Source organism: Arvicanthis niloticus, chromosome 10 (assembly GCF_011762505.2).
Source record: "Arvicanthis niloticus isolate mArvNil1 chromosome 10, mArvNil1.pat.X, whole genome shotgun sequence".
Lineage (NCBI taxonomy): Eukaryota > Metazoa > Chordata > Mammalia > Rodentia > Muridae > Arvicanthis > Arvicanthis niloticus.
The window spans coordinates 47,529,482-47,542,504 of NC_047667.1; the positions used below are offsets into that span (position 1 = coordinate 47,529,482).

Sequence of the window (13,023 nt, forward strand, 5' to 3'; positions counted from 1 at the left end):
CAACACCTGAGACTGGGGTCCCCACACATATGCACAAATGCACATGTGTGCAGAAACAAAGACACAAACACACACAAATACCATATATATGTGTATACACACACACACACACAGAGAGAGAGAGCTTTAAAAGATACAAGATTAAATAACTGATTTCCCTAGATGTAAATAAATGTTTAAAAAAAAGAAGAGGTGGTATGAACAAAAGGGTTGAGTCAGTAGGAGGAGATCTGTAGGGGCAGTAAGGGGGGGGGGATTGGAGTGGAGATTCAATCTGAAACACATTAGCAGTGCCAATATCAGGCCCGGGTACAATGTAAAGACAAGCTGCTTACCTCTCAATAGCTAATTCTTTGTTAGACAGTTGCTGAACTGTAATCACAACCTTCTTCTCTATTCCTTGCTTTATTTTGAAATAAAATTTATCTCTATCCTTAGGCACAGGACTGAAATATTTAAAAAGAACAAAAATTAGCAACAGAATAAGATAATATAACATTTTAAAATAAGAACCAAATAACAAGGTATTAAACCAAGAATATTATATTCTTTGTGGTTTTCATTTGTCTGCTTGTTTGTTTGTTTTTGTTTCTGTTTCTCAAAATAGGGTTTCTCCATATAGGTGGCCTGGAACTCACTCAGTAGACAAGGCTGGCCTTGAACTCACAGATCTAGCCTGCCTCTGCCTCCTTTAATGCTGGGGTTAAAGGCATGTACCAGTACAGCCCAGTGAGAACTCTATATTCTTAAGACATATTGAATCTCACTTTGTCCAGGTAGAAAACAATAAATTTTATAACTAGCACATAGTTTCTAGAAATTTTGATCATAGATTACAAAAGCCTTATACTTTTATCTCCCAATCAAGGTTAAATGCAGCATATAAAATTATGGTAGCATGGCATAATTTCAGATTTGACTTTTAAAGTATAACAAATGTTAAAATAATGCTTATTTAATTTTTGAAAACTGTCACATTCTAATTCAGCCGCTGGTGATCACTGGTACCCATACATAACTAAGCCAAAGGCAAAAAACATTAAGAACACACTACTCTTTTAAGCAATAAAAATGTAAGACTATTTTTACATATCCTAGTAAATATAAATAAAAGATAAACAAAATGATATAGATCATAGCAAGCTAATTAAAATCTAACAAAAGATAATGTAGTTATTCCCATAATTAACAAATAAAATTCACATGTTTACATGCTGACAAGACATACAAATTGTCTTTTCAGAAAAAGAAAAATGCTTCAAACAACTTATTCAATCTGACATTCACTTTTTTATTTGTAAAAATATAAGTGACTATCTAGCAATTATTGTTAGAAAATAAAAACACTAAAGGCCAAGTATAGTTGTGTACATCTTTAATCCTAGCATTTGGTAGACTCAGACAGATCTCTGTGAGTTCAAGTTCAAGGCCAGACAAGGGCTATGTAGTAAGACCCTGTCTCAAAATGTATATGGGTGATTGTTAAATAGAATAGCCACTTCCTATTAATTACTCACTTTTGAACTGAAAAAAAAATTAATGTAGATTAGAAAAATGGTTAAACGATGGTCAAAACATATAATATGCTAACAGCAGCCACAAAAAATAACTATAGTAAAGAATATGTTAATGAGGGGCTGGGGGGTTAGATTAGTGGTTAAGAGTACTTGTTGCACTTGCAGAGAACCTGGGTTCCATTTCTACATAGCAGCTCAGAACCACCTGTAACTCCAGTCTCAGGGGACACTTTATCAAAATGTGATTCTCTGTGGCTGTCAAAAATTACAGCCTTGTGCCCAGTTTTTATGATTTTAGTAAATGTTCTAGATCATCAAATTCTTTTAATCATTACAATTATTTGACTGAGAAGTTTGAAATCATGAACTATGATCACTCACCAGCCAAATAGTTCTTGACCTATCTTAAGCTTGTTGTGAATACAACCTAGTGTCTAGAAAGTGTGCTAGTGAATACTGTACTTCAGGCACAATGCCAACTTTCTTTTCAGATTATTCTTTTCAGATATCCTCACCTAAAGTTTCCTTTTCCATCATCTTCTTTGACCTCCAAGGAGACACTGAAGGTAAACACATCACTGTCAGGAGTCGGGATGACTAAGTCTTTAACATCAGCCACTTGTCTGGAAGAACGTTTGAATGCAGTACAGAAACTATATAAAATTCTGCTTACCTAAAACATGAAAAGGAACTACAATTAGACAGAAGCACTAAATGAGAAGGTTTTGCAAGTCTGTAACGTTCCATACCAACAATACAGTGTAAGCATCAATCAACCACTGGTCAGTATATACTAACAGTTTCATTAGTTATGCACTAAAAAGTGGTGAGTAAATAACTACATCTTGTAAACACAGATAATTCTAATTCTAAATTATTATATATGAAGACTATCATTAGCATGAAATTTAAGAAAAATATTGCTTACGTATCCCTCAAAAAGCACACTAATCCCATAGAATGTTTATATGAAATCAACATTAATGCGTGATTTCACAGGCTTAAATTCAAGTCTGATGGGTTTCACACCTACACGGATAAGATTCACAGTAAATACTATCAGTATAAACCCCAGAGACCAGAAAGGAACCAGTATTAAAGAGCTGGCGCTAGGATCTGAACAACAGGCCCAGGTCCACCCAGGAATTACAATGAGTTGGCACTGTTAACTGTGATTAAGAACCTCTTTCACTAACAAAATGTATAATAGGCATGACCAGGGGAAAAAAACTCAAGATGCAGAGATCATTTCATTATTAGGAAATAGTTTCTTTAAAAGGGTTTTCTAATTAAGACAATGAAACATTCCCTTTAAAGAAACTGATTACCTGTACTACATATACCATTTGTCAGGAGAAAAATGTATCACATTATTTTATTCTATTATTTGTCAAAGCAATGTCTTCCCAATATAAACAGCAGGGGTCTTTTGAGTGACATATATATGAAGGACTGTTCTCTGTTAGGGAAAATAGATATTGTTTGCTATCATAAATCAATAACGTCTTCTATACAGCCTCAGATCTGCAGCTTTGTGGGTGACTGCTAATCATACTATCCCACCTAAGAGTTCTGTATAACCTATGAAGCAGGCCAGCAGGTATTTGTAATACTTTCTGAAAAGCAGGAAAATGACTGGGTGGAGTCTGGAGTTCTAAGTCAAGGACTTTTAAAGGAAGCTGCATTGTTTTGATTAGTTCTCTGTTATCAATGACTTGCTCTCACATAGTAGTAAAGAGACTCAGTCTCAATGAATTAATGTGTATGTGTGTACCTAAACTGCATGAATTGGTTCAAGTGTACTGATACTGAACAATACTAACTCACTAAGAAAGAATTATCTGACTTAACAGACAACTTTCAAATATTCTTGTTTTGTTTCTTTTATATATCTATTTATTTTTATTATTATTATTCTTTAATCTTTAATCTTTTTTTACAGTCCAGTCCTTATCACCCTCCCAGTTCTCCCTCTGACTATTCCACATTCCATTCCTCCTCTCCCATCTCCACGAGGATGAAATGCTGATATTTTAAAAGTTAATAAACATCAACTTTAAAAACAAAAATCCAAGCAGGGTGGTGGTGGTGCACACCTTTAATTCCAGCACTTAGGAGGCAGAGGCAGGCGGATTTCTGAGTTCGAGGCCAGCCTGGTCTACAGAGTGAGTTCCAGGACAGCCAAGGCTACACAGAGAAATCCTGTCTCGAAAAACCAAAGAAGAAAAAAAAAAAAGAAGAAGAAGAACTACTGAGATAGGACTGTCACAAGTTCAAGGCTAGGTTTAGATACAGAAACCTGTGTCAAAAAAAAAAAAAAAAGATAAACTGAACTAATTTAGGTTCACAAAAGAAGCTATATTCATTTATAAATATCTCTAAGGTACAAAATATTGCAGAGAGGATCCAAAATAATTATAAAATGAGTGTAGTATCTATATCTTCCCAAGGAATAATCACAAAGAGGTGTTAACTGAAATCCTTAGCTTCTCTTTAGAACACCCTCAGCTTCAACAAAACAAGCTAGACATTGGGCCATAACATTGAAGTTACCAGCCTTTCAACATACAGCATTTTATAACAGGAGGATTTGAAGAGTTTTCAGTGTTTTCACTCAATGTTTTGGAGAATAAAGGATTTCCAAGATTAATAGTGAAAATGTTTGAATATATGCTTTTAGCATCAGGTCACTCTAGTGACTATGAAATTATATTTGTATTTTCATACTTATTTATAGCTCAATTTTTTCCCAAAGTGAAAAAGAACTATAAATACTACACTTTCTAAAAAGCTATTCTTGCCCCTGGAACCATAAGTGTCAGAACTAACATCTCAAACTATGCACTAGAAACACCAGACTTCAAACCTCTCCATCCATCAACACGTTGGTTAAAGAAGAACATGGTGAGAGGGGAGGAGTTAAACAAAGGTCCTATTGTCAATACTCACTGGGAAATGCAAGTAAGATTTTACTCAATATTATTAACAAATTTCTCAATTCCAACAAACGTATTACTCTAGGAAACATGGTTTTTAAATTTTTCTTAAAACAAAACTCCTCCTTCCAGTAGAAGAAGCTGCTAGCAGTATTGATCTGTAATTGCAGCTCGGTGCTACCTTGATCATAAACAAGATGCCTCAGCTGACCTCAGCACTTACAAGAAAATGGAATTTGTTACTTCAAATGGACTACATCATTTCATTTTTCTGATTTTGTTTAATTCATATATTCTGGAATTAACTTTTTCTTGCATATAAATAAAAGCATCTTACATTGTAAAACAAGTTGTCCTCAAGCTCTTAATAGTCATACTTTCACCAATTATTTGATTACCCTAAACTACTCTTCCAATGCCAAAGTAATTCTTAAATCAACTACTTACCATTTTTAACACTAACAGCTCTACAGAAATACCCCCGCAAGCACTTACAGTTAATGCTAACAGTAGAACCATATTTATAGCACAACATTTGTAAGTATAAAATATTTAGTTATCCCCTAAAAAAATAATAAAAGCAGTAACTGATATTAACAAGAAGTGAAGACTTCAAGTCTTATGCAATTAAAGCAATAAACTTACTCATTAAACAAACTTTTAAGCTTTTTCTGTGCAAAAAGTAACAATCAAGGCACTATGGATACACTAGAAAACTTCCAACAAATACAAATAAATTGTGATCAGGCTGAGCAAGAGTCATTAACTCAGCCAAAATCAGAAATGTTAGCCGACATTTCAGATTTAACTCTAATGACGTTAATTTAAATGTCATGTCTCACAAATTACTATTTCACCAAAAAAAAAAAAGGTTAATATTGTATGTGAATTCTAGAGTCCATGAGCAGAAAAAAAAGGTGACACAAAGATTAGTAAATAAAGCTCAGAAATACTGATTATCAACATTAGGTCTTAGAGCACTATACTACCAATTATGTAAAGTAAATTAAAAATGTGTAACATGGCAAACACTTCAATACATAGCACATTATTAAAGCACAAAAATAATCTAAAATAGGCATTTTCTGTAGAAGGCAAATGTTTATTGATAAATAATATAGTACAATTATTTCCAGAGAAAGTATCTACAGAAAACACTAGACACGTAACTGGTATCTGACTGGTGTTGCTGGGAATAGGGGTTACACAGACATCTGGAACAAGGGACAAACTACAATCTTAACCATTGTGGAATTTTAGTAATATTTATTTCAATATTTTCCAAATTGGCAAATATTACATAAAGATCAAATGTTACTATTTCATGACAAAGGTACTTACATATACATACATATTTATATATGTATATATACATGTATATGTGTATATATATATCCTTTTTCAAAAATAAAAGTTTCCAATTAATATCCATTAACACAATCTATTCTTTACAAATTCTAATTACCAAGAAATGTTCATTCAAGAAATAAATGTGGAGCTGAAGAGATGGCTCAGTGACTAAGAGCACTGGCTGCTCTTGCATAAGACTTTGGTTCAATTCCCAGCACCTACATGGCAGCTCACAACTGTCTGTAACTTTATTTGCAGGGGATCTGATGCCCTTCTGTGTTCTGCAGGCACTGCATGCACATGCTGCACAGACATACATGCAAGCAAAATACCCATAAAAAAGGATAAAAATATAAAGGATAAAAGGATAAAAGGTAGATAAAAATATCACTCCATGAGAAAAGCATGTAACTGGGTATGGTAGGCACTCGACTAATCCCAGCACTTAGGAGGTAGAGGCAGGCAGATCTCTGGGATACATAGTGAATTCCAGGCTAGCAAAGGCTATTATACTTAGACCCTATAGAAAAAGTGAAAAAAAGAAAAACAATGTGTTTATTTTTTAAGTTAACAACTTGCTTGAATGCATTATCATTGAAAATACCCAAAATAAAGAGTTTTTAAAAAAAAAAAAAATATTGCCAGGCAGTAGTGACACATGCCTTTAATCCCAATACTCAGAAGACAGAGGCAGGCAGATCTCTGAGTTCCAGGCCAGACTGCTCTATAGATCAAGTTCCAAGACAGCCAGGGATACACAAAGAACTCTTGTCTCAAGAAAGAGCGAGAGCGAGAGCAGAGAAGAGAAACAAAAAGAACTGGGGGAAAAGAGAAAAGGAAAAGAAAATATTACTATCCAGTTGGACATGGTGGTTCAAATTTATAAATCCTAGCACTCAGGAGACTACAGGTACATGCACACCTTCATACATACAGAGACACAAATAAATACTTACAAGTGCACATGCCATAAACACACACACACACAGGGGTGAGGAGAACTTTGTTGAAGGATATTTGTGTTCACATTGTGAATCCCAAGATTGTGTTTCTAGTTGTGGTGTGGCTCAGTCCTTAGCAGACACCTTTAATCCCTCTGTCTGGAATACAGATGCACCCTTAGTACACACCTTTAATCCCAAACAATGAAGGGAAAGTTAGTTTGTAGAAGGAAGCACCCTGTTTAAAAGTGATGTCTAATTGAGTGGCAGACAAAGTGAATCAGAGAAAGATTTGACAGAATAGGATATGCCCAACTCTCACGGAAAGAGAGAGGAAAAGGAAGATACTTAAGAGAGCAGTGCAGGTAGAAAGAAGAAGGAAGGAGGCAGGTTTTACCAGAAGAGCTGTACATACACAAGTTGCAGAGAGAGACCAAACTAGACACAGGTGAAGACAGAACAAGCCAGAAAAATAAGAAGCCAGAAGATCAGAATAGATTGCCAAAGTTAGTTTGAGACCAAGCAGAGCAATTCAGAGAAGCTAAGAGAAGGCAATTTAAATCAATAAGCTAGGAGAGGAGTTTGAGCCAGAACAGCTGAGTTGGACTAGCCACCCTGAGTTCGGCAGGAACTAGGAAGGGGTGAGCTTATTCAGCAGTAAGTCTCAGAGGCTGAAAAGACTGGGCCTAGATTCGATTGCACAGAGGCTACAAGCTTCCAGGATGAGGCCTAGGTTAACAGAGCAAAGCAGTAAGTCTAGGAGACAATTGAAATAGGAGAATAAAAGTTACTTTTACAGATCTTAGCATAACCTAAGTTCCTTAAAGTATTATTTTAAAGCTTTGTGTACCATATCCACAAAGACACAAGAAATATGAGTACCTCCTCATCTCTCTTTACTACTTTGTCTGCAATACCTTACATCATTCTCCCTGTACAAAGATTACAGAAATTAAGATACATCTGGTTGGACTTTCCAACTATTTTGCAATCTATTACAAAGATCCAGTCCAATAGGGTTACAGAAGTCTGCCCAGGGCAAAAAGCCAAATGTATCCTGTTATCACAGTGTCCAAGAGAGTCATCACCCTCGCTGGTTGGGCTTCCCCTCTCCCACTGTTGGTATCTGCTGCTTGGAGAGATTGATTCACAGTGAAATAAGAGCATCATGGGCCATCTGGTAGTAGCCACACTGTTGCTGCTTGAGAAAACATCTTCTTGCCTTTAGTAGAAAAACCTTCCAGTACCATCCAGGAACTCTAAGAGGAAAAGGGGGGAAAATTACTGGCATTGATACATAGCATACATAAATGATAAGAATGTCTGTCCTTTAGTCTCTAAGCTACTTGTGCCCACCAAGAAGGTGTCCCTTTACCATAAAACAGGGAAACAAAATAACCAGATGACCAGTAAATGTAACTAAAATATTTCAGGTTAACTCAAAGTATAATTATAGTATATTTTTGATGAGTTTAGGAAGATACTGACAGATGCTGAAAAGACTACATAGTAGTATGTTTGAGTAAACCACAAACATAACTGAAATGTAAGCTATGAAGTTAATAAATCCACTTACAAAATACAATGAAAAACAAAAGCTTACATTTATTTTTTACAATTTTTTAATTTGATCTTTTATTACATTATGTATCAATGTGTCTGTCTGCCTGTCTGTCTCTCTCCCCCTGCGCGTGTGTGCATGTGCGTGTGCGTGTGCGTGTGTGTGTGTGTGTGTGTTTTGCACAAATGGATAGAGAGCAGATACCTTTTAGGTCCACTTTGTAGGTGCCAAGGATCAAATTGAAGTTGTTAGCTTAGCAGCAAACATCATTATCCACTGAGCCATCTCACTGGCCCCTACTTTTTATAATATTTAAACAAGTTGTTACTAAAAATATATAGTTTTGTGAGCTAAAAAATTCTATTTGAAGCCCATCTCTATTGTCAATTTTCTTTGTCTTGGGTCAAATAAAAGGTAAGCACATAAACTATCATCTAAACCAGAACATTTTTTAAAATAAATGTAAGATCATTAATAATATAAGGCAACAGGTACAAGTTAAAGTTGTTCCAGGCAAACAGAAATATAAGATCAGTTGTCTGCATATATCCTATCCATACCATGGGATGTTATGAAGATCAATGAAATAGATGTTTCATATAATGTCTGACATAAGCTCTCTATATATACTGGGTTACTCAACATTTACAAATGTTCCCTCTTAATAAGGTTTAATGGCCATGGCCGTGTACCTTCTTTTTCAAACAATATATTCTGACCAACAGTGACTGACAATAAAACACTCTAAAAAATGTGTTTTAAAAAAAATTTATACATGGAAATCACTTTCCCCCAACCAGCAATACATTGTCTAGAAATATCATAAATAGTAGTATCTCCAAAATTATGTCACGAATTTTCCATTTCTCCCCCTTTGGTCGCCCACTGTTAAAAGCTCTTAAACAATAAATAAATCCTCCATTCATAAATAAACAGATGCTATAATCCCAAAGGAAAGTTGCATACCATCAGTTACAGAAATGCTTGCAGCAAGGTTCCCTTTCTGTTTCCTCCTAGAGCAGCACGTCCATCTCACAACAGTGGGTTCTTCAATTCTTCAGAGTTCTCCTCACTGTTCAGCTCCAGTGATCCGGTAACCATACAGGTATATTAAGTGACAGCTGTCAACATGAAATGCCAGGACTCTACCAATTTGTTTCCCCACATCTGCAGTGGAGTATGTAAGGACCAGAAATAGCCCTGTGTTCACAAAAACCCATGTACTACTTCAATACACTTCCATTCATGACTACCACATGCCAGGTACAAACAGCATACATACTTGGACCCATTCACTCTTGCCAATCACAGCTTTTCAGAAAGAAGTCAGTATACAGCTCAGACTGACACACTGGCTTTATCTGAAAAACTAATACTAACAACCTGAAGTCTGTATAAGGCATGAATTCTGTCAGAGAATTTCTATAGTTAAAGTACAAATTATGTGTTCTCACACATTTTCATTTTAGAGCAAAGCAAAATAACTGCCAGAGCAAAAGAAATAGCATGCTAATCATACTTGATATTAAACTCATGAAGATCTACATTTCAATGAAAGATTTTATGTTGTGATCATAAAAACATCTATAATTAAGATGATGTGTTCATCCTGCATGGTAAATAAAGATAGGAATGGTGCTGCTTTCAGCATTGTCTACTGACAACTTAAATTTCCAAAGCAAACATACCTGAAAACTTGCCCACACAAACCTACTTTGCTTTTTTCGGGTTTTTTTTTTTTTTTTTGGTTGGTTGGTTGGTTGGTTGATTTGGGGGTTTTGGTTTTTTGTGTGTTGTGTTGTGTTTTAAGACAGGGTTTCTCTGTGCAGCCCTGGTTATCCTGGAACTCGCTCTGTAGACCAGGCTGGCCTCAAACTCAGAGCTCCATCTGCCTCTGCCTCCTGAGTACAAACTTCCTTTTCAAAGCCTTTGAAATGGCTTCAAGTACTAAAGTAATATAATTTGAGGTTGGGGGGGTGGTGTGGGGACAAGTCAATAAACTCAGAAAAGAGTGTATTTGCAAGCATTTGATTCTGAACTATTACTCCATTGAAAGAATAAACCCCTAGTTAATAATAATTTCTAAGGATATACTGACATCTTCCAAGGACTCTAAGTTCCCTAACTCTGTGTGAGCATTTGTATTTTAAACTGGCCAACTCAAGAATGAACTCAAAGCTTAAAGTGATAAAAAGTATCATTAGTGAAATCAACAGACCTAAGAAACGCTGTGTGTATAATACAAAGGTCACAGGATTATACAACTATTAAGCCCAGCAGAGAATCAGGGAGTGTAAGAGGCATCTTTAACAACCACGTGAACTACTGAACTTGAGTAAAATAATAACAGACACAAAAATAATCATTTCTGAACACAAATAGTACAGTAACCACAAGGTAGAAGGACAATTTACCAAATAATATTTTCTATTACACCTGTTGTACCTACAATATCATGTTCATGCACAATATATCAGATTAGCATTCTATATTCAATCCATGCTATTGCAAATATTAATATGGTCTCTACAGTTTCCAAGTTTACATAATATCTTCCTATGACAGGGAAATTAAGAGTTCAAAAATATTATCCTAATTCAACCCTGTAGAAAATTGCTACATTGTATCATACTTACTGCCTCTTTAATTTCACAGGAGAAAACGTGTATCTGAAATTCTTCTGAACCATGAGAACTCTCTGTAAATGCAAAGCAATTGCTCTCAGTTGTCCCATCATGCCCACGTGCACAGAACAGCACTTTATAGATTGGAAAAGATGCTATCTCCACATTGCTTGACTGGTCTATGATTCTGCAGCAATAAAAACAAACATAAAATATGAACTATCACAGAACAAATGCCAAGATATGATGACATAATATAACGACCTTAAAATATAAAACAGTTATTAATACAAGTAAACAAATTATATTCATGTTATGGAAAATCTTACATACACACACACATATATATAATATATATATATGTTTATAATAATATATATTATATATATCATATATATATATATACATACACACACATACACTACACACACAAAATCGTCTCACTTTAACAATTTCTTCATTCTTGTGTTTTCTAGGAGCCAAATAATATACTACTCAAAGTCAATTACATATAACTATATATCATATGTGTGTGTGTGTATTTATATTTCTCATTACAACAATTTTGATCTTGTGTAAAAAGCAATATGGGAACTGGAGGGAGACATCAAAGTGAGAGTAAGATTGTTGAGAAAATAAAGGTTTCAGTGGAAGAGAGGACAGGTTAGACAAGGATGAGAAGGGTGAAAATGCCCTAAACTCAACATATATCTATATATATTCATCAAATTGTCAAAGAATTTTTTTCTTGATTTTGTTTGGTTAGTTTGTTTTTGAGATAAGATCTCTCTATTACATAGTAACTGCTGCCCTAAAACTTATTTTGTAGACTAGGCTGTCCTTAACCTCATAGATACAAACTGCCTCTGCCTGAGATGTGAGCTACCACCACACCCCACACCTAGTAAAAAAAATTTTTTTAAGAAGCATTTTACAGATCTCTGGAAATAAAGACATGTGATTGGAAAAAGAGAGAATGAACAGCACTGATCATCCCTAGAAAGTCCATTTCGTTCTCATTCCTTTCTTATTCTGTGTGTGTGTGTTTGTTATATGAGGGTTTGTATTGTAGATGTTTGTGTGTGCAGGTGTAAATGCATGTTCATGTACATGTACACAGAGAGGTTAGAGAGCAATCTCAGTTATCAATCCTTAAGAACATTTCATCTTGTTTTCTTTGTTGTTTTGATTTTCCCACCTGGAATAGCAGCCAGTAAGCCCCATCAATCCTGTCTAATTCTGTCTCTCAGCACTGGGGTCACAGGCATGTAGACACACTGGAATTTTTTTTTCTAGTGGTAGTGACCCAAACTCATCAGGTCTTATTCTGTACAATAAGAATTCTTGCTCACCTTGTTTTCTGAGACAGAATGTCTCACTGAGACATGTGGCTGGGACTGTGGTGAAGAGCAACCCCAGGGATCTACCTGTCTCTGCCTCTCATTTTGAAGATTTGGGAGATAAAGGAAAGTGCTAGCTTTACAAGTTAGAGGATCAGAGTAAGACCTCTAGAACCCACAGAAAAGGAAGTAATATGGGTGTGGTAGCCTGTGCTTGGAATACCTGTACTAGGGAGGTCACTAGGTAACTCCTGAAGCTCTCAAAGGCAGGCCAGCAAGCCAGCCTAGCAAACGTGGCAAATTCCAGGCCAGTAAGGAACTTAGACTCAAAAAATAATAGAAGAGAAGGTGGGGAAGACCCTCAAATACTTAGGCACAGAGGAAAAATTCCTGAACAGAACACCAATGGCTTATGCTCTAAGATCAAGAATTGACAAATGGGACCTCATAAAACTGCAAAGCTTCTGTAAGGCAAAGGACACTGTCAATAAGACAAACGGCAACCAACAGATTGGGAAAAGATCTTTACCAGTCCTAGATCCAATAGAGGGCTAATATCCAATATATACAAAGAACTCAAGAAATTATACTCCAGACAACCAAATAACCCTACTTAAAAATGGGGTACAGAGCTAAACAAAGAATTCTCAACTGAGGAAACTCAAATGGCCGAGAAGCACCTTAAGAAGTGCTCAACATCCTTAGTGATCAGGGAAATGCAAATCAAAACAACCCTGAGATACCACCTCACACC

The 13,023-nt window shown here is 35.6% G+C and overlaps 1 protein-coding gene across 3 annotated transcripts in view; it reads right to left on the reverse strand.

The window, feature by feature from the left end:
• Positions 1–13,023, reverse strand: part of Rabgap1l (RAB GTPase activating protein 1 like) — a 551,680-nt gene that overhangs the window by 481,214 nt on the left and 57,443 nt on the right. For all 3 annotated transcript variants that reach the window (XM_034512812.2, XM_076941454.1, XM_076941455.1), the window contains exons 5-7: positions 10,942–11,116; positions 2,033–2,190; positions 336–446 (exon numbers count right to left, since the gene is read on the reverse strand). In XM_034512812.2, coding sequence (XP_034368703.2) covers positions 336–446; positions 2,033–2,190; positions 10,942–11,116 — 444 coding nt within the window. The remainder of the gene's footprint in view (positions 1–335; positions 447–2,032; positions 2,191–10,941; positions 11,117–13,023) is intronic.